The following is a 22,789-nucleotide window of genomic DNA, read 5'->3' as shown; positions in this document are numbered from 1 at the left end:
TGGGTTTGTGTGTCTCTGGGGATGCCATGTGTCTTTCCTTGTGTATTGAATGTGTATGTGCTGTGTGTCTCTGTGTGTGGTGTATTCTGCGTCTGTCTGTGTATAATGTGTATGTCTGTTTATCTGTGGGGAGGTCTGTGTGCATGCACGTGGTATGTGTGTTTGTGTGCATCTGATATGTGTCCCAGTGTGTTGTCTGTGTCTGTACCTGTGGTCTCTGTGTGTGGGTCTGTGTGTTATCTGTATACACTGTGTGTGTGGTGTACGTGTGTCCCTATGTGTGTGGGTCTGCCTACGTGCATGGTGTATATGCGCGCCTGGGTGTGGCGTGTCCTCCAGAGCTGAGGCTCCAGAGAGTCCAGCTCCGTTCCGGGACCCCTGACAGTCTCCCGGCAGCTACCTTGGAGCGGGGAAGCCCCCGAGGCAGACGCGAGGAGCGCGTGGCCGAGTCCACGAATGCGCCCCCGCTCTTCCCCGCAGGCCAGGCACACGTGGGCCCTGGGCGCCGCCTCCCCGCGCGCCGCCTGTCAGTCTCCGCGTCCCCACCCACCGCGGGCCGCCCCCACCGCGAGCCAGCCCAGGGATAAAGTGGCGGCTCGGACGCCGCACCCTGTAGCCACGGAGCCGGCGGCACGCAGCTCGGCCCTACCCTGGCCCGCCGCAGACTAGGACCCGCAGCGCTCCGGAACGCGACAGCGGCGCTCGTGCCCCGGTAACTGCCTCCTGGTCCCCGCCCCAGCCTGCAAGTGCCATCAGCAGGGGTGGGGAGCAGCTTCGGGGTCCCTGGCCCGCTGGGCGTGGGCTCCCGCACCCTCTTGTGCGCGCGCGTGTGTGCGCAACTGGGCGCGCGCGCGTGTCTGTGTGTGCGCGCGGGAGTGCGCGCGCCCTCCGCGCTCGCTCGCGCCAGCCCCCAAACGAACTTGTCCGCGTCAACTCCATCTTCCGAGTCCCCGCGGACCCCGCGCAGACACCCGGGTGAAGTCGCCAGGTTTTCCCCGTGGTCTTTCCAGTGACAGCTGCTGGACCCCATGCCCCGTGCTGTCGGAGACAGGCAGAAGCAAAGTTTGTCAGGAACCGCGGGGGTGACTTTCCCTCGGGGACCCGCATTTGTGCGTGTGCGAGCTGCCTCGGAGTGCGCAGAGCGTTTCCCAGTTTTCCAGGCAGTGGGTGCTGGGCTCCCAGCCCCTCCCTTCTCCGAGCCCCTTCGGCGATTTGTTTAGGAAAAGTGATGACATGAACTAGTAGTGGAGGCTCGCAGGCTCCTGTTCCCCGCCCTGGGAAGGGAGGGGAGCCTCCGAGAACTTGTCAGTGAGAGCTGGAAGCAGGCTGCCGGCTCGGCACCCTAAAGCCTCAAAGGCAGGATTTGGGGGCAGGGCGCAGGGCAGGGGCCAGGGGCTCCAGCCGCTTCTGCCGGGGGCGGTGACCGCGGCGATGAGGGCACAGCCCTTATCTGCCCAGCCCTTGCCCGCCCAGCCCCTAGCTGCCCGGCTCTAATTCTCAAGGCTGGCCGTGCTTGTGGAATGCAAAACCCAGGAAATGATGGAAACAGGTTCGTCCACCCGGCAGTTTTGGAATTTCAGACAGGAGGAATTAATGGGAGCACCATCATCCATTATCCTGCCCCCTTGAAACTTCCTGGGGAATTTGAAGATGGCTGTGTCTTCTTGCAGCTGGGGCTTTATACCCAGAGAGCTAACTATAATTTCCACTTGATTACAGCTAAAATAGTCTTTAAGACGAAGTTTCCTGAAATGATTTAAAATAAACACAGATGGGAAGAAGGGGAAAGCTGTAATGAGGCACTTAAAAAATAAAGTCAGCTTTTCTTAAGAACAAATGGGACTTTTCAGTGTTGGAGAGATTGCAAAAAATGTATGTATTTTTTAAATCTTTGAAATGGAGTTTTTAAAAGCTGCTTTAAAAAAAAATGTTACTGACAAGGCTTTTCTCCCCTACGTCTCTGTTTTTGCCGTGTTTCTGACTCTGTATGTGTCGTCCTTTCTTCCAAGGACTTGGAGATCCTTCCAGAATGCCAGAGGAAAGTTCTCCCAGGCGGACCCCGCAAAGTGTTCCGTACCAAGACCTCCCTCATTTGGTCAATGCTGACGGACAGTACCTCTTCTGCAGGTACTGGAAACCCAGCCGTACCCCCAAGTAAGTCTTCCCAAGATGCTTGGATACCTTCACACCTAACTCCTCTCTCTCCATCCAGCGTCACCCATGCGGCCACTGTCTCCATGATCTGCCTCACACGCCACATTAACATTAGGCTCAGCCATGCTCACAGAGCTGAGATTTATACTTTATTTTCATTCTAACAACTAGCGTAGGGATTCTACCGTATGGCAGTTTTCAGAAATTCCACATGACTTTATTTTTTGTACTGGAGTTGATTTCCTGTTGTACAGGCATGTCTTTAAAATCAAACCCAACCATTACAGAAAACCACCTAATCAGACAAGAAAATCAAAATTATATTTAGTAACCTTTGATCTCTTTTCCTGTTTGATTATGAGCTTTAGAAGGTATCATACCTTAACTTGGAAGCAAGGGCTCAGGATATTTTCTTCTGATTTCCTGCCAGCTCAGTTACTCTGTATATTTTTCCATCCAGGATTCTCTTGCTATTAGAAACAGGATTACGACTATACACAACAAGACAGCTGGTCTCCTGCTGCTCTTCTCCTCTTGTATGAAACGGGGACAACCCTGCTTGGTTGTGTTGCGCAGGGAAAGAAATTATTTGTGGTAACCAACTGGCCTAGTGATGAGTGAATAGTCTCTGCTGCATGGACATTTTACCTGATCCTTCCTAGGCCTCTTGTTTCCTAGAGGGCATAGTATGGTGTGGTTATGTCTCCCTTTGCGTTTCAGTCATCACCTAACCCCAGCACAGCCATAAAATGTCTCCTGTATCTTCAACAAGGTGTATAATTCAAGGAGCTGCACATTAAAAAGCCAGAGATAAGGACTTTTCAAGGATCTAACAAATTCATAGCTTCAATGCAGCTATACAATCTGGCTGTCGCAATGGACTGTTAACAGTGCCTAACAGCTCTGGCAATATCTTTCTTAAAGATCTCCTCTAGAGGAGGGTGTATGCCTGTACATGCGTATGTGTCAGATGGAGGGAGGGAGGGAGGGTTGGCAAGCATTATTTTTATGCTCCATTCTGATTTCTTCTCCACTGACTTAACTGGCTGTAGAATTACATATTCTTGGTTTAATTTCTAACAACTTAATGGTAAATGGTGAGTTATTTTACAATACACAAAAAGAGGACAGATAAGTGAAAGTAGAAGTTTTTAATGTCCGAATCTCAGACTTAGGGGGCTTTCTTGGTTGAAGTGGGAGGTTGTCCTGGTTTGAGGTCCGTGAAAGAAAGAGGGCCTCAGTCCTCCAGTGGGGCCTGGGTGGCAGGCGAGTGGGCCGCGAAAGGCTGGCTGTGAGTGGTTTTCACAGTCTCCCGGCTGATGCTGCACTGCGGGGAGCTCTCTGCTGCTTCACTTCTGTTCCAGTTAGAGACGGCAACCCAATAGTTTAAGCAGAGCTGGTACTTGGAAGTCAGTGTTTGCATCTGAGCGGATGTTGATGGAAATAAAGAATGGGGTGGACAGTTGAGGCAGTTGGGCCCTGGGCTTTGGAAGAGAAATGTGGCTGGGGGGGTCAGGTGATAGCCAAGGTTGCAGAGGCAGCATTTCTCACCCAGGTGCCCGACCCCAGCTCCAGAGCCCACCTGGAGACCACTCCCCTAGAGGCTCTGCCTCTACCCACTGGAGATGATACAGATTAATAAACTCCCATTTGGGGTTGGGGGTCCCCCTCTGTCAGGGATCTTTAAAACGTTTCACAACCAGCTCAGACCAATGAGAAAATCCTTGAGGCCCCCTTCGGTGACAGATGTTAACCCTGTGCTTGCTGCATTTGGGGGAGGCTAGACAATGCTAGAGGAGGGATCATGGCAGCTAGAGCTGTGGGGAGGCAGAGGGGGCCTCAGGGCAGAGGTTTATGAAAACTGGTATAAAGCGTCTCTGTATCTTGATAACTGAGACCAGCTGCTGTGTTCCAGCTGCTGGGTAGGTTGTCTTCTTTCGCCCATGGTCTGGGATATCTCCACAGTTGCATTTCAGCATTGGTGCCTGCTGCTTTTAGGATGGGGAGAAGACTGTAGGCCACCACTGGCTCCAGCCTATCTCCTCCAGGGATCTCTTTCAGGCCTTTTCCCCCAGTTCAGCCCCAGGTCTTCCCTACTCTACCATGCATGGGGAAAAGTAGGCAAACATCACCTTCTCTCCACTTGTTCACGCTGCTCTTGTTTAAAAGATCTTTCTCACAGAGGCCCTTGGGACCTCAGAAGACCCCAGGGGCCATCTTACACAGAGGGGTCTGTGCCTTCCTTCCTTAATTGGCACAAGTTTGGGTTGGTTTTCTGGTCAACAAGTTGCCTCCAGCTCCTTGGGCGTGCCCAGAGCAACTGCCAGAACATTCTGCCCTCAGGGGACTTGCTGGGCTCCAAGACCATCCTGAAGTTGGCTGAGAGCAACACTGGGTCACAGGCGTCAGCCGGAGCTGGGAAACTGGCTTTACTGGCTTTTGGAAACAAATTATGTCCTAGTCCCAGATGCTGAGAAAGAAGCAAGTATTTCTTGGGATAGTCATTACAATGTATGTCTAAGCACAATGCTGTTTTAAATATACCAGGCTAGGGTTTAGTCATTGTGAACCAGGGATTTAAAGCTTATACCTGGCAATACCAAGGCAAATTTATGCTCATCTAATAGTATTTATTTATGGTAATAGCAAACATTAGATTTAAGGTATAGCAGAATTATCTCATAGTAATTGAGTATCAAGTATGTTCTGGACTAGACTCTGTACAGACCTAATCTTATTTTATTTTTACATCAACTTATGAGACAAATATTATCATTATTATTTCCATTTTACAGATGAGAAGCAGAGGCCTAAGATGACCCAGCCAGCAGTCACTGGGTTTGGTCCAGATTTCTTTGGCTCCAAGTCAATTGCTCTTCTTAATTGTTTCATAAGTAGTGCGTTCTTGATAAATTCTTATATTTTTGTTAGTAAAGAGTAATAGAATAATTCATTCTCCCTAATCATTTGCTCATAATATATCAAAAGTGGGAAATAGACTAAAAATATGTATCCATTCTGAAACGAAAAATCTTATAGATGCCCTGGGGGACTGGCTGCCTTACAGAGATTTCTTCAGCACTTTGGAATTTGAAATACTGGTTCTTCAACAAATTTCACTGATGGTATCGGCAGAGTAGGGAAGACTGGCCCAGGTCGGGGTTGAGTTGCTTTGTTTGCTCTTGTGCCCTTGGGTAATATTTAGCACCTTTAAATTCAGTCTACCAAGTGTCCCTCAGTCCATTTAAAGGACAGCTTTAAATTAATGTCTGAATATTACTTAGTCATTTTCAGGACAGTGAAGGTGTTTCTGTCCCAAATGTTGAATGACTGACTGTATGACATTGTTGGGGGGATGCTGAAACAATACTTAATTTGATTACCTGATTTCCCAAAAGTCCTTCCTGGATTCTGCCTGACCAGTAAGGCTGGAGAGCACATAGAAATTACGATTATACAAGTGCAACCCCGAACATTGTCGGTTCCAGGCTTGCACCAGACCATGTTCTGTTCATCGTTAAGGCCTGACATTATGGAAACAGATGTCGAATAAATACTTTGGCGCTCTTCATCTGTCTATAAAGCTGATATCTCTCTCATGCCATGTGCACTTTGTGTCTGGGTGGCCTTTCAACTCTGAGGAGCTGTTAAGCCATCCTTTCTGTAGCTTCTGTTTGGGGGAACAACTGGTGTACCGAGGGAGCTATTTCAACACGCAGCCACCCCTCCGCCTGCAGATGTCCTGATGCAAACCCCTAGGGAAGTGAGCCCTCCCACCCTTCCTGGAGAATCTCAAGTGACTCATCCTTGAAAGTTCCATTTAGCATTTTGTTCCAAGTTCCCCTGCATTTTCAGAGATCTTCCAGAACATAAGCCCCAGGCTTTCCTGGCTTCACCTTCTTTTCCTTTCTTTCCTCCAACTTCAGTAACCTGGCTTTTCCCTCCAGTAACTCTGCAGCCACATGCCCACCACAGGTGCCTCTTCTTATCTCCCGCTCCACCAGCCTGCCCTGCCCCTGAAAGAGCCTGCTGCTGCTGTGGTTTCGATTTTCCTCTTGGTGATGCGGAGTTAGGGCTGGGAGTGGGGCACACGGCAGGGGAAGGACTATACAAGAGTGATGTGGCATCGGTCCTGGTGGCCATTGTCGGTGGGTCTAGAGTCAGTAAGCCCAGCTCCCTGCTCCCCTCCTCTTTCTTTATTCCCCTGGAGGGGGGCCCCCTACCTCTGCCCTGCCCTTTCCTGGGTCCCATCGATCCCTTTCTCCACGAAGCCTTTCTAATCTGTGTTTGGAGTTTTGGACAATGCCCTCTCAGGACACTTCCTCCCACCAATGCAGATTTACCTGGAGAAGCCGATCCCCGAAGCTAGAATATATTTAAATGCTAAAAAAATATTCTCCCTTCCTGCCACCCTTATAACATCCTCCTCACATCAGCCTCCAGCCACTTGGGTGTGGCACCTGGGGCTCCAGAAGATAAGGGCCCGTCCCAGCCAACAGGATCCAGACCGCGGAGATGCAAAGTCCTCACCATCTGGCTGGGCATAATTTTTATCCCCTCTGCCTTCTGGAAATGTTGTCATAGATCGGACGGGTGTTTCCCAATTTCCCCTCCCTCTGAGACTTCCTAATCAGGTTGTGAGTCTGTCCCTGTTCTTCCTGCTCAGTGGTAGTCTCCCTCTCATTCAACAGGTCAGTTCAGTGAACGCTTATTTGTGGAAGTCTACATGCCCCAGGCATTGTAGTGGGCACCAGGGTGAGGAGAGCGTGCCAAGGACCACTGTGTTTGACAAGGGGTGGGAGGGGAGATGGACACATGGATAATTAGCATATGATGTGATAAGTACCTAGAGATAGGACCACACTTCGCCAGGCGGACCATTTGTGAACATTAGAAAAGGGAGCCCATCTGGGTAGATACAACTCCTCAGGTGTGTGGCTTGGTGAGCAAAGTGTCGGCTAGATGTCAGCTCCTAATCATCCTTTCAGCCAGTGCCCTTGAATGGTATTTCCCCTGTGAGAAGGGCGTGGCAGAGCAGGGAGCCTCAGCAGCATGGCATTGCTGGGCATAAAGCGCTGGCAGAAACGGAATGAAGCTAGACAGGTGGGAGGGGGCCCGGCCTGGGGGCTCTTGCAGGCTGAGCTACAGGCTTGGCCTTGGAATGTTCAGGGGTTGGGGGGAGCATGGGCTTGTTACTTGGATAATCAGGTTGTTGGAGATGTTTGCAGTAATGCAGGGGACAGGTGAAGAGGCCTGAGTCACAGCGCAGTAGTGGCCCTGTGTGGTTGTAGCGGATGGGGAGATGAAAGGTGATTGTATGGTGATGCTGGGCAGTGGAGGGAGGGAAGGAAAGCTCTCAGCTGTCTTCCTGAGTGATGGGTACACATGGGACCGGGGAAGCCCCTTCCCAGCACACACCTTTAGATTATCTTCTGCTCTGAAGGTGCCAGGGCTGCTCTCTGACAGTGAGTTCAGGGGGGCCACCCAGTGCTGTGGGACACTTTATTGGAGCAGGCCTGGAATACACCAGTAGGAGAAATGGGGGAAGAGGGAGCATGGCCAAGCAACTGAATTACATTTCACACGTCACCAATAAAATATGAATGACAAGGACAAGTTCATTTTAATGAAGTGGAGAAAGGAATCATGCCTTACAATGTCTTCCCACAATCAAGAATCAAAAATTAAGTACCTCTGACTTATAAGCGTTATTTCATGAAATTGACACTTAGACTCTGAGAAAATGGACCTTGCTGTGCATCTTATAGCAATGTCACATTCTTTTTAATCAGATTACTGCCTTTCAATGGTGCCTCAGTTCTCTTTTGCCTATTTTCAGAATTTCCAAAAGTTTCTTCTCTTGTATGAAGCTGTTATTTCTCCCTCTGATGCTTCCGCCTTTGTTGTAGCGGAATGAACTGCCTTATTTTTAAATAGGGCATCTCTTCTGGGCTTCTTCTTCTTCTTTTTTTTTTTTTTTAAGATACTTTGAATAGCAAAGATCTTTTGATGGTAATAGGAAAGGCCGGCTGCTATTCTTGCAGTTGATTTTTCTAACAGCTTCGTTAAGGGATAATTTCTTCCAGTTGCTATAAGAATGTTCTGCAAATACAGATCTGGCTTTGTTTTGCAGTGGAGTCTAAGGAAAAAATAGCAAAATAAGCTGCTTCCTGAATAGCAACCATTGTCCACCATTGTCTGTTTATTGGCACCTTTTAGGTTTAGATCTTTAATCCCAGATGCACTTTGTCCATGAATGCAAACCAAACTATTGATATTGTATAAATGGAGAAAACAGCCTTTAGTGGTGTGGATTTTTACAGCTGAGATTACAAGGCGACCCTTGTCCCATATTTTAGGGTCATCCAAGGTTCTTGTTGGTAGGAGGTTCTTTTCATTTCACGCAGCCTTGTTCATGAGGGGTGGGTGTGGGGATGCTGACGGTGATCCCTGAGCGGCACTGGGAGTGAAATTGTTCTCTACATATTTGAAAGCGTCATCAACGACAACGGGGGGCTGTGTGTAGCTGGGAGGGCTGCGGGAGAGGCTGTGCCTGCGTCCCACTGCACTGGCAGCTGCACATGCAGAGCCGGCTCTGCACATGCCTCTCTCCCATGCTCTGCTGACCCTTTGTTTCTTCTCTTGGTGCCCAACAAATCCTCCTGTGTTCAGTGACAAAAAAGCATGCCTCACCGTTCTCGAAAAGGTTCAAACGCACTGATTTTCATGAAGTCACAGCTCTATCAACGTTCTAGAAGGAGGAGAGGAGAAGGGAGGGGAGGGGAGGGGAGGGGAGGGGAGGGGAGGGGAGGGGAGGGGAGGGGAGGGGAGGGGAGGGGAGGAAGGGAGACGGGGAGGAAAGGACAGAAGGGAAGAAGGAAGGAAGAGGGAAAGGGAGAACAGAAGGAAAGAAAGAGGCTTTGAAAACTCTATCCTGTTAATGTTAGGGTTAAAGGAATTTGACCTTCCTTTCCTTGAACAAGTTTTCAAAAACAGAAATACTTAGAAGGGTGCATGGGGCAGAATTAATAGGTTCTCTTTGTGAAGTTAGACCTGTGCTACCTCTAAGGTACTTGTGCCTCTGTCATCTCATATTGCTACCCCCAGAGAGCAGGTGTTGGGGATGAATGACCCAGAGAAAGGTTTCGATTACGGAGATTGTGATGCACTTGTCCCACCAAAATGCAGGTTCTCCAGTGGTTGGTTTCTCTGTGCACATGTTGTGTGCTTGGTCTATTAAGCTCTCAGTTGGAGCTTAATAAATGTGTCGATTGAACGAGTCTGCTCCAGCAAGAGAAAAGGGGCATGTGAGCATGTTACTAACAGAGCTAGATTTTTTCTGGTGAAGAAACTCAGACTTGAACACTAAGATATAGTTACAATTCACCAACTTTCCCTAAGTTTAGGGACTTCCTGAAATTGGTGGTGGAGAGTTTTAGGGGGTCAGAGTCTGTGGACCTCTTGAAATGGGTTTGTGGGTAGATGCACTTTTCTGGAAAGGAAAATAGATCACAGACTCCACGAGCCTCTCAAAATAGGGGTACTCCAAAACCCCAATGCACTGTGCCAAACTTAGTCATTTTACAAATGGAAAATCTGAGGTTCAGAGGGTAAGCATGAGGTCGCCTAGGGAGCTGGCATTGGGGTCAGGGGCAATCTCCTGACCATGTGCTGCTTCTGCTCCATGCTGTCTCTCAGGAGTTACTCCCCATACCTTCTTATGGGTCCAAACCACAATTTAGCCCTTCCCAGTAGGGATCTGAACAAATTTCCAGTTTGGGGCAGGGATTGGAGAGGTCTTAATGTGCCAGCTGCCTTTCTCCTGCCAGAGCCCTTTGACACATCTTCATTTGGGTGATTCTGTTTTTGGTGGTTAAAAGTGTGTGGGCACCAGGTGATAACCAAGGGGGCTGAGTGATAAGGGTGGGTGGACTTCACAAAGACAGCAGGAGACTTACCTAGAGGACCAAGAGATGGGGTGGAAGAAAGGGGATAAATTGCAGGAGGAAGAGAAGCCCAAGAGGCCTCTAGGAAAATAAGAGAAGAATGTGACAGAGGAGATAGGGGTCCCCAAATAAAAAGGGGGCAAGGGGAGAAAAGAACGTAAAGAGAAAGCTTGAAGTCAAGGAGAAAACTGCTCTGTTTAACTCTTTGCCAAAGCAGGTCGGTTTCTCCAGGATATTTGCAGCCTCCTGGGTTAGAGCTGAAAGGCCCTGATTGGGAAATTGCTGCCTTTAGACATTTGAGAAGTTTTGCTCTTTTTATCCTGTTCAGTTGATCTCAGAGAGACATGTTTTAGATAAAACTGTTCTCTTTGGGAAGCAAAGCAGAATGGTGCAGTGGAGAAAAGCTTAGGCCCAGGAACTGGACATCTGGGACCAGAGCAGGCCCGTATGGATGAGGCATGAGGCTATGGTTACGTTCCTTGACCAGTCTTGGGATTGGTTTCCTCACCTCCAAAATGGGGAATAATAGCACCTCTCCCCCAGGGTGATTGTGTAGGTTAGAAGTAGGTGTAGGGGTCAGTGCTTGACACGCAGTAAATGACATATGTGTGTTGGCTCTTATCACTTAGTTTGGCCTCTTTGGCTACTTCCATGGTTGGTCTGGTGGGCTCTGAGGATCTTGTGTTGGGCTTGTTTGTTACCTGCCATTATCCCTTACTTCCTGCCACCTTTGTCAGTCACAAAGACCTAGAGTGAAAACAATAGCAGTCTTCATAAACTTCCCTTTACCACTCTCCCCCTTGATGACCAGTTGCAAGCTTTTCCCCAGTCTCTAGGTTATTTCCCCCTCAATAGTTAAAAGTCAGTTCCATTTCAGTGAGCTTTCAACCTCCCTGATAAATTTCTATAGATGCTGGGTACTTAGTTGACAAGGTAAACAAAACAAGAAAGCCATGAGGAAGCCATCGGTGGTGAAATTCTTTTTGAGACGACATCTCCAGGGATGTGACTCATGATTGTTTTAAATCAGATGTGACTATCCAATTCTTCTTTCCCAGTGTCATTTGCAGCCAGGGCTGGCTATTGGACCAGTCTTCCACCTAAAGATACTAGGAAAAGAGTAGCATCCATCTCCTCACTCATCCCCTCATCCATGCATGCATCAGTCCATCCATCTGTCCATTTATTCATCGATCCACCCATTAGTTTCATTCAACAAACAGTTACTGAGCACCAACTCTATGCCATATCTTGTGCTGGGTCTTGGGAGTTAGAAAAATTGAAACCCGATGGTTTCTGCCTTCTGGGGGCTCACAGTTTAGAAAGGCAGGCAGGCAGGCAGGCAAACCACTTGTTCATGTGCCAGAGTCCAGTGAAGTCGGGGCCTAGACCAGGTCCTTTGCTTGGAGAGGCTGGAGAGCTTCACTGAGTGTCTCCTCCTCACAGTCCCATGCTCATACCCTGCCCAACCACTTAGTGCATTCAGAACTCCATACACCAGACCAAAGGTGGCCATTGTTAGGCTTTGTCTCCACTGAGGCACCAGCTGAGAGTTGGGGAGAGTCTGTCTGATCTCCATGGCTGAACCTCAAAGGACTACAACAAAGCCAGCTTTCGTTGAATACTTTTTTTTTTAAGAAAACTGTTTTCCATTTATTTATTTAATGTGCCATTTGCTTCTGCATAGCAGTTTTTCAAGCTTTTCTGAACCTTTTCTTGGTATTTTCAGTATCAGAACATACACACTGCTACTCAGATGGCTGGCTGGAGTGAAATAAATACAGTATCGAGCTCTTTTTTTTTTCTTTCAAAAGAAGTGACAATTCAGGGAGTTAGGCCCAGTGTCAGAGTTTTGAGGAATCTTTTCTGTACTAGGGAATCCTCAAAAGAGTCCAGGGTGGCCTGAGATTCCACTTTTCTTTATTTTCTCTTTATTTCCATTCCCCAGCCCCTCCCCTTGGCCAACCATCAGCTTGTTCTCTCTACCTATGGGCCTGTTTCTGTTTTGCTTATTCATTTATTTTGCCTTTTTAAGATTCTACATATAAATGAGATTATGTGGTATTTGTCTCTGACTTATTTTACTTAGCATAGTATCCTCTAGGCCCATCCATGTTGTCATAAATGGCAAGATTTCAGCCTTTTTTATTGCTGAATAATATATATCACATCATCTTTATCCATTCATCTATTGATAGACATCTAGGTTGTGTCCATACCTTGGCTGTTACTAATAATGCTACAATGACCATAGCAATGCATATATCTTTTTGAATTGGTGTTTTTGTTTTCTTAGGATAATAGCCCAGAATTAGAATTGCTGGATTGTATAACAGCTCTATTTTAAAATTTTTAAGGAATCTCCATACTGGCTGCACCAATTGCAATCCCACCAACAGTATAACAAGGGTTTCTTTCTTTTCCACATTCTCTCCAACACTTGTTATTTGTTGATTTATTGATGATAGCCATTCTGATAGATGTGAGGAGGTGAGATCTCATTATGGTTTTTGTTTTGTTTTTTAATATATCTTTATTGATTTCAGAGAGAGGAAGGGAGAGGGAGGGAGAGATAGAAACATCAGTGATGAGAGAGTCATTGATTGGCTGCCTCCTGCACGCCCCCAACTGGGAATCGGGCCCGAAACCCAGGCATGTGTCCTGACCGGGAATCAAACCCCGATTGCCTGGATCCTAGGTCAATGCTCAACTGCTGAGCCACGCCCGGCCAGGCTCATTGTGGTTTTAATTTGCATTTCCCTGATGCTTAGTGATGTCTTGTGAGTAATGTCTGTTCAGGTCCTCTTCCCATTTTTTAATTGGAGTGTTTGTTCTTTAGGTGTTAACTTGTATGAGCTCTTTATGTATTTTAGATAGTAACCCTTTATTGGCAGTATCATTTGGGAATATCTTCTCCCATTCAGTAGGTTGTCTTTGTTTTGTTGATGGTTTGCTTCACTGTGCAAAAGGTTTTTAGTTTGATGTAGTCCCATTTGTTAATTTTCTCTTTTGTTTCCATTGCTTAAGGAGATATATCCAAAAAGATATTTTCAGAGCGATGTCAAAGAGTTTACTGCCTATGTTTTCCTCTAGGAGTTTTATGCCTTTAGGTCTAACATTTAAGTCTTTAATCCATCTTGAGTTTATTTTTATATATGGTGTAAGTGGTCCAATTTCATTTTTTTGCATATATCTGTCCAGTTTTACCAATACCACTTATTGAAGAGACTGTCTTTATCCCATTGTATATCCTTGGCTTCTTTGACATAGATTAATTGACCATATAAATGATGGTCTATTTCTGGGCTCTCTATTATAGTCCATATATTTGTTTTTATGCCAGTATCATGCTTCTTTGATTACTGTCAGTTTGTAATGTACTTTTATATTAGGAAGTGTGATACCTCCCATGTTGTTTTTTCTCAACATTTCTTTGGCTACTCAGAGTCTTTTGTGGTTCCATATAAAGTTTACTTTTTTTTTTACTTTATTTTTATTGTTGACACTATTACAGATGTCCCTATTTCCCTCCCCCTGGCCCTCCTCCATATAAATTTTAGATTAGTTGTTCTAATTCTGAGAAGAATGCCATTGGTATTTTAACAGGGGTTGTACTGAATCTGTATATTGCTTTAGTTAGTAAAGACATTTTAACAATATTAATCTTTCCAATTCATGAGCAAGGTATATCCTTCCATTTGTTTGTACTTTGTTCAGTTTATTTCTTCAGTGTCTTACAATTTTCAGGGTACAGGTCTTTCACTTCTTTGGTTGAATTTACTCCTAGGTATTTTATACATTTTAATGCAATTATAAATAAGATTATTTTCTTAATTTCCTCTTCTGACCATTCTTTATTGGTGTATAAAAACACAACAGATTTCTATATATTAATTCTGTATCTATAACTTTACTGAAATCACTTATGAGTCTTTAATGTTTTTTATATATAGTATCATGTTATCTACATATGAGATGATACTATATGTATATCTAAATAATGAGAGTTTTACCTCTTCCTTTTCAATTTGGATGCCTTTTATTTCTTTTTCTTATCTGATTGTTGTGGCTAGGACTTCCAGTACCATGTTGAATAAAAGTGGTGATAGTGGACATCCTTGTCTTGTTCCTGATCTTAGAGGAAAATCTTTCAGATTTTCACCATTGAGTGTGATATTAGCTGTGGGTTTGTCATATAGGGTCTTTATTATGTTGAGATATGTTTCTTTTATACCCACTTTGTTGAGAGTTTTTATCATAAAAGGATGTTGAATTTTGTCAAATGCTTTTTCTGCATCTATTGAGATAAGTATATGGTTTTTATTCTTTGTTTTGTTAATGGGCTCTATCACATTGATTTACAGATGTTTAACCATCCTTGCATTCCACTTAGCCATGATGTGTAATCCTTTAAATGTATTGTTAAACTTGAGTTGCCGATATGTTGTTGAGAAGTTTTGCATCTATGTTCATCAAGCATATAAGCCTGTAATTTTCTTTTTTTATAATTCTTTATCTAGTTTTGGTATCAGGGTAATGCTGGCTTCATAAAATGGGTTTGGAAGCATTCATTCCTCTTCAGTTTTTTCAAACAGTTTAAGAAGGATAATTAATTAAGAGTCAGTATTCATTTTTTCAATTTAGTAAAACTCACCTGTGAAGCCATCTGGTGCTAGGCTTTTATTTGTAGGGAGGTTTTTTTTATTTTATTACTGCTTCAATTTCATTGCTAGTATTCGGTCTGTTTAAATTTTCTATTTCTTCCTGGTTCAGTCTTCTAAGGTTATATAGTTCTAGAATTGTGTCCATTTTTTAGATTGTTGAATTTGTTGGCATTCTTTAATGATTCTTTGTATTTTTTGTCAGTTTCTTTCATTTATGATTTTTTTTATTTGGGCTCTCTTTTTTTCTTGATGAATTTGGCTAACGGCTTGTCTGTTTTATTTCTTTTCAAAGAAACAGCTCTTAGTTTTATTGATCTTTTCTATTTTTTTTTCTATGTCATTTATTTCAACTATGGTCTTAACTATTTTTTTCTTCTGTTTACTTTGAGTTCTGTTTGTTCTGTTCATAGTTCCTTGAGGTGTAGTGTTAGATTGTTTATTTGGGATTTTCTTGTTTCTTCAGGTAGGTTTCTTGTTTCATAGCTATGAACTTCCCTCTTAGAACTGCTTTTGCTATATCCCGTAAATTTTGAAAAGTTGTGTTTTCTTTTTCATTTGTTTCAAGATAGTTTTAAATTTCTTGTTTGATTTCCTCTTTGATCCATTGGTTGTTTAGTAGCACGTTGTTTAGTCTCCACATATTTTTTTTCTTTCTGTAGTTGATTTCTTTCTATAGTTGATTTCTAGTTTCATGCCATTGTGAACAGGAAAGATGCTTGATATGATTTTAGTCTTTTTGGATTTATTGAGGCTTGTTTTGTGGCTTAAAATGTGATCTATGCTGGATAATGTTCCATGTCCATTTGAAAACAATGTGTATTCTGCATTTTTTAAATGAAATGTTCTATAAATGTCTATTAAGTCAATCTCGTTTAATGTGACATTTAAGGCCATCATTTCCTTATTAATTTTCTGTCTGAATGATCTATTCATTGATGTGAGTGGGATATTAAAATCCCCTACTATTATTGTATTATTGTGAATTTCTCCCTTTATGTTCATTAATAATTGCTTTCTATATTTAGGTGCTTCTATGTTGGGTGCATAGATATTTACAGTTGTTGCAATATAATAATGAATACATGTCTTTAAACCTGTATCATCTTTGGAAAAGGGAAGGAAACTAATCTTTAGAAGGCTCAAGCCTGAGTCTGGCATCTTGGTAGATACTTCTTTGCTTTCCCTCCCTGAATCTCATAGTGCCATAAGGTGGTTAGCATTATCCTTGCTATTTTATTGACATAGAAACTGAGTGTCAGAGAGTCACATGCTATGTAAATAAATGGTAGGGCCAGGATTTGAACCCAAATATTTTTGCTTCAAAGGCACTATTCTCTCTCTAACACCCAACTCTGCCTCATGAAATACTTACAAAGCTATTCCTATAACCCAGCTGTGCGCACAGGTGCTATTTAATGCTCACAGCAACACGTGGAGGTAGGATAACCCCATTTACAGATGACAAGACAGGTTCACAAAGGCACAGTGGCTGTGATGAGGTCCCACAGTCAGATGACAGGGCTCTGGAGTGAGCCCATGGTCCAGAGTCTGTCCAACCTCCCCAGGTGTCCAACTCCAGCAGTCACTCTGATTATGTTGGCCTGGCTGCACCTGCCAGTTCAGGTCATAACACAGCTCCAAGGCTGCATTGTGGCCATAAAATTGTGACTGTTTTTCTTAAACTCATCACTGTATGATTGTCTTACCTCTCCTGCATTTTCAGTAAGTTCCTGATTATTTATTGCCATCCATTTGGCATTTCACCACCCAGAAGAACTTAGAGCCATCTGCAGACTTGGAAAGTTCATGCTGTTCTCCTTTCAGGGTAAAAAAAAAATGTTACATAAGATGGAACCCAGTACATTCTTATAGGAAGGTGGTCAGGGAGCCACTTCTCTTACTAAAGAAAGCCCCTTTACTTCTACCTGTCATTTCATGTTTCATTCAGGTCGAAAATTGCATTGCAGCTATGTTTTTAAACATTTTTCTTTGCGAAGCCTTTAAGAAGAATCTAAATGTTATCCCCATGTTTACATGGGGTTGCCCTCTCTTAAAGGTCTCCTTTAGGTTCTGTGAGGGGAGGTTTCTCCCAGAGAACTCAAGCAGCCTTCCTCTCAACAGTCTGCGTGAGTCACTTTGTCCTTTGAGCAAGGATGGGGGTCATCTCTGGGGGCTGAGGGTCCCCTGTGGACCCTTGCCCTCTTCTTTCTAACCCTTCTCTGGGTTGCTCTCCTGGCCCAACTGTTGCCGTTTCTCTCATGGCTCCACAGATAGGAAAACTGAGGCACAAAAGAGTTAGACTCATTCATTCCCTGGAGCCAGGGAGTCTGAGCTGAGTGTGCCAAGGTCCCCTATCTCCAGGAAGCCAGAATTCAACAGGCAAACAGGAAAACAGTTGAGGGATATGTGACCAATGGGGGAATGTGGGACAGGTGGCAAATGAGCAGAGGGGATCGGCTGACTCTGAGAAGGTGGCCTGGATGGATTTGAGCTGAAGGGATATTTGAGCTGGTTCTGGACAGGAAACTGCTGCCAGTGACAGAGGCAGGCCTGGAACTCTGTGTCCACCTACCATCCACGCTTATTGGCCTGACACTCAATCTGGTGCTTCCCTCACTGGCAATGAGGCTTTCTGGTTCCTCATCACCCTGTGACCATTTTGAAGGTTTGCTTCCTAATGGACCACCCCTCATTCAGGTCATTTCTGTCCCAGACCTCACTCCATCTCTACTCTCTAGTGAGTCTTCAAATGCTTCCCAAGGTCCACAGGGACCAGCCTGTTAGTGAGACAGGGGCCTGGTGACCCCTACCAGTCAGAGTTTTGTTGGCCCATCACAGGGGCAGACCTGTGAGTTTGTTTCCCCCAGACCTCGGTTGTTCACATGCCATTTGTGTGATTTTCACTGCAGCTATTTGAAGTTAATATGACCTCTTCATAGTTTTCTTTGACTCAACTCACTTTTTCACTTCAAATCTATTTTAAGAGGAAACGTTATTCTAACTCAAGAAATGGAAAACCAGTATCAGATGCCATTGATAAAAGGTGACCACAGGAGAAAACAAAACCATTCTAGCTCTATACTGGGCTTGCCTCCAAACCTGGAGCCTGCGACTTCTCTCTTTGTCCTGAAAATGGAGATTGGCTAGTGTCGAAGAGGCGTTAAAGACAGATCAGCACCTAGCTGAGATCCTCCCTTACATACACAGAGAATGGGATGCACTAGAAATTAAGTAACATTTGCCTGTGCACTTCAATGTTATTTAATGCTGTGTCCAGAACCTCCATAATTCATCCTGAGCACCACCAGCCTGAGAATCTCACAGGTTGAGAACCTATAAGATGGGAATTCTGTTCACCTAAGATTCATGTTAGTAAATGATGAGGATTTGTACTCTCCCTGATAATCTAGCTTTTTCTTTGCCTTGGCATATATGCACACCTCCACTTAAAAGTCACCCTATGAGTGAGTATGCCAATCTCTTTTCCTATAGAACATGTCAACACAGCACAAGCATCCATATGGTGTGAGCTTGCATGCATCGGTAAGGTTGCTGCAGGTCTGGTTGGCACCTGGGAGGGTGCATGGAAGCAGCCAGAGGCCAGGGCACTCCCCTGGGCACCCCACTGCTGGGAAAAAGAGCAAACACAGGCCCTTTTCTGTGCTGTGAAAGAGATTCGGGCTTGGAAGACAGAGCTCAGAGTTCATTCACACAGAAGCCGAGTCAGCCACACCGACGTCTGGCCCCTTGGCTTTCCTTTTCTGGAATCAGGACAGCTGTGAAATGCTTCATTAATGGACCATCCTAAAAGTCACGCCATGTGCCTTCCACAGACCATTAGTGATTTCCCAGAAGGCCAGTTCCAAATATTGATTTGGACAGTGGCCTCTGAGTAGCCCTTTGGCGTGAGAACCTTTCTGAAGCTGGCTAGGCCAGGGCTGCCAGAAAGGCCTTGGAAGAGATTATACATGTTAATGAAGGGCCTGAATCTCTTGGCTTCTTACAATACAGAACAGCTCTGTGATTAAACATAAATCATTCCTGGAGGTTGCATCCCCCAAAGTGTAAGGAATTATGTTGAGGCGTAATAATTCCATGTAAGTGCCTAACTTGGTTTATGTAAGGCAGTTGTCCTCTCTGCACCGAAACACACTGGGAGATCATGAGGGGAAGGGAAAATGTGGGAGAGGCTAATGAAGCCTAATTAGGGAATCCAGGATGTCACTTCTGCTTACTATTACATTTTGGGCAATAGAACTGCCAGGTTACTACATTCTTCAGTGTGCCACTCATATTTGGTCATTTTTTGCATTTTATTGGCAACAATAGGCATGCACTTAAGCTAGTGTATTCCTTTCTGATCAGTGTCTTTCACTGCTGTTTTCCAGTTTTATCGAGATATAACTGACAGGCAGCACTGTATGAGTTTAAGGCCACAGCATAATGATTTGACTTACATATGATATGATTACCACAATAAGTTTATTTACCATCCATCATTTCATGTAGATGTACAAAAAAGAAGAGAGGAAGGGTTTTTTCCTTGTGATGAGAACTCTTAAGATCTGTTCTCTTTCTTAATACACAAAGCAGTGTTAGCTACTGTGGTCATGTTAGACATTACATCCCCAGTACCAATTTTCTTATAACTGAAAGTTTGTATCTTTTGACCATTTTCCTCCATTTCTGCCCCCACCTCTGGTAACCACAAATCTGATCTTTTACTATGAGCTCGGTTTTTTCTTTTTCCTTCCCCCCCACAAGATTCCACATGTAAGTGAGATCATGCAGCATTTGTCTTTCTCTGTCTGACTTATTTCACTTAGCATAATACCCTCAAGGTCCATCCATGATGTCACAAATAGTAGGATTTCCTTCCTTTTTATGGCTGAATAAAATTCCATTGTGTGTATATATATCACAGCTTCTATATCCTTTCATTCATCAAAGGACACAGGTTGTTTCCTTGTTTCGGCTGTTGTAAATAATGCTGCTATGAACACAGGCGTGTACATATCTCTTTGACATAGTTGTGTTTGTTTGTTTTTTAATGTATCTTTATTGATTTCAGAGAGAGGAAGGGAGAGGGAGAGAGACAGAAACATCAATGATGAGAGAGTCGTTGATCGGCTGCCTCCTGCATGCCCCCGACTGGGGATCTAGCCTGTAACCCGGGCATGTGCCCTGACTGGGAATCGAACCGAGATCTCCTGGATCCTAGGTCAGTGCTCAACCTCTGAGCCACCCTGGCAGGGCTTTGACATAGTTTTGTTGTTTTCTTTGAATATATTCCCAGAAGTGGAATTGCTGGATCGTATGGTAGTTTGTTCTATCTATCATGTATCTATCTATCATCTATCTATCTATCTATCTATCTATCTATCTATCTATCTATCTATCTATCTATCTATCTATCTATCTATCTATCATCTATATCTATCTATCGTCTATCTATCTGTGTTACTCTCCACCTGAAGATATTTTCCCATTGATTTTAGACAGGGAGGGAGGGAGAATGGAAGAGATGGAGAGAGAGAAATAGAGAAACATTGATGTGAGAAAGACACCTTGATTGGTTGCCTCTCACTCTCACCTTGGTCAGGGCTGGGGATTTAACCTGCATCGCAAGTACATGCCCTTGACTGGGGATCAAACCCATGACCCTTTGGTGCCCAGGCTGATGCTCTAACCACTGAACATCACCAGCCAGGGCCATATGGTAGTTTTATTTTTTATTTTTTGAGGAGCCTCCATACTGTTTTCATAATGACTGCACCAATTTCCATTCCAACCAACAGTTCACAGGGTTCCCTTTTCCCACATCCTCACCAGCACTCGCTATCACTTGTGTGTGAGTTTTTATGATAGCCACCTGACAGGTGTGAGGTGATATCTCACTGTTGTTTGGATTTGCATTTTCCTAATGATATTGAGCATCTTTTTATGTACCTGTTGGTCATTTATATGTCTTCTTTGGGAAAATATCTGACCAAAGTCTTGAAACTAGTATCTCTCTAGTATGTCTAGTACTGTAAGAAGTAATTAATTCTGTGTTGTGAGGGATGGAGCAAAATACTCCCCTATCGCCCAACCCTAACTCTTTTTCTCCGTAGTGCTAAACAAGACCTGGCATATATTTACTTGCTACATATTTTGGTTCTGGCACTGGACTGGAATCTCCATAAGGATAGGGAATCTATCTAATTCAGATGTGTCCCCAGAGCCTAAACCAGTGCCTGGCCCAGACAGAGTGCTCAAAAACACTTAATGAAGAGCTGAGAGCTGGGTGAGCACCAGACTGGTAACGGGCAGTCCTGCTGTTCCATTGTGTTCCATTATGGTTGTAATCATAGTCTTCTGGTCTCTTTCATGGGGCTTCATTTTTTTCTAGGAAAAAAAATATACGAAATATATATAAAATATAAATATATGTATTTAAAGGAAATAGATGCTTTGGTAGATATTTTAGAACTTCGCGCACACCTGAACTTTGCTCTGCATTTCTTACCAGCATACTTGTTAGGGATTTTGCATTAAAATGGATGTGAGGACAATAAAATCAGATGTAAGGAATCTTATTAATGCAAGTCTACATTTCTTAAGTTATAGGCTAGGCTGAACATTGTAAAAGAGACCTCCAAATTTAGTGGCTTATATAAGATAGAAATCTATTTCTCTCTTCCTTACCAGTCCAGAGGTGAGAAGTCCAAGCTGGCCCCTGCAGTCATTCAGGCGCCCAGGTTCCTTCCATCTTGTTGCCCCCCCTCCCCCACTTAGGGTGTGTTCTAACACTGTGTCATTGTCACTTTTGTGTTGCAGATCATGGGAATAAGAAATAGAGTAAGTATAAAGCAAACAAATTGCTTTCAGTTGGGTGTTGTGGAAATCACATACATCACTTCTGCTCATATTCCATTGGCATAAATTAGTCATGTGGCCACACCTAGCTGCAAGGAAGTCTGGGGAATATAGTCTCTATCTGGGGAGCCATATGTCTGGGCAAAATTCTGTTGCTATGGAGGAAGGGGAGAATGCAGTTAGGGGCAGTCAGTTTGCAGTCTGCCATAAAGACCATCTCCTCTTTTGTGAATGTTAGCGCTGGTCTGTCACAAGGAAAGTGCTGTATGTGTTCATTATGATCATGCAGGCATGTGGTCATTTATTCATTTAATAAAGATTATTAAGATTTTCTTTGGTGGGCATCTCTGTGGTGAGCAGTTTGGGGGCTGCCAACAAGCCCAATTTACTGTCTGCCTGTGACATACTGGGAGATGAGACATTGGCCATGAAACAGGAACAAGAGGACTGATTCATGATTTCATTTATTCATTCACTGTCTTCTGTTTACACATGACTCATTCTAAGAAAGGACTTGAGGTAGTGTGATTGTAGTAATATACAGTTGGTAAAGTGCTATTTACACATATAATCTCTTTCATCTTCCTTCCCACCCTAAGAGAGGCAGGGTAGGTGCAGAGAAGTTACATAAGCAGCAGAAATCAGTCGGTGAGGGCTGGAGCCAGGCTCAGGACCCAGATCTCTCGGGTAGTGTAGTGTAACGGGCAAAGCACAGATTCAAGGTCCGGTGGATCCAAATTCTAGTTGCAGCTCTTTTGCTAGCGAACAACCTCCCTGTTTAAGCCTCAGTTCTCTCATCTGTAAAATTGGTGCTAAGGTTACTTATGTCAAAGAGCTATCAGGAAGAATTTCTGGGAGAATGGATTAGTCTTTGGGTAAGTGGACACTCCCTATGTGTATGTCTCTTTCCCTCTGGTGTCTTTGGAGCTTTTGGTCCTACGTGTTCAATGATATCCCAAGAATGCACTGGGGGGACACTGAGGCCAGAGACCTAGGGAAGCTGGGTAGACAGCCCTGCCTATTTCTTCAAGTCTTCACTTCCTTGTGGGAGTTCTGCTGCTCTCTTGTCCTGACCCTTGTTATTTATCCCCCTCTTCGGGACTCTTCCACCTCTGCCTGCCTCACCCACGATTTCTCTCAGTGCCCTCTTGCTTGGCCGTGCCAACT

General features: G+C 44.5%; 1 protein-coding gene across 1 annotated transcript in view; it reads left to right on the top strand.

The window, feature by feature from the left end:
* Window positions 1-1,716: 1,716 nt before the first annotated feature.
* Window positions 1,717-22,789, top strand: part of MGLL (monoglyceride lipase) — a 99,528-nt gene continuing 78,455 nt past the window's right edge. The window contains exons 1-2 of the mRNA XM_016197331.2: window positions 1,717-1,872; window positions 2,010-2,154. Of these exons, the coding sequence (XP_016052817.1) occupies window positions 2,030-2,154 (125 nt within the window). The 5' untranslated portion in view covers window positions 1,717-1,872; window positions 2,010-2,029. The remainder of the gene's footprint in view (window positions 1,873-2,009; window positions 2,155-22,789) is intronic.

Source organism: Miniopterus natalensis, chromosome 7 (genome assembly GCF_054644295.1).
Source record: "Miniopterus natalensis isolate mMinNat1 chromosome 7, mMinNat1.hap1, whole genome shotgun sequence".
Taxonomy (NCBI): Eukaryota; Metazoa; Chordata; class Mammalia; order Chiroptera; family Miniopteridae; genus Miniopterus; species Miniopterus natalensis.
Note: the sequence above shows the minus strand (reverse complement) of the source record. Positions and strands in the feature narration are given on the sequence as shown.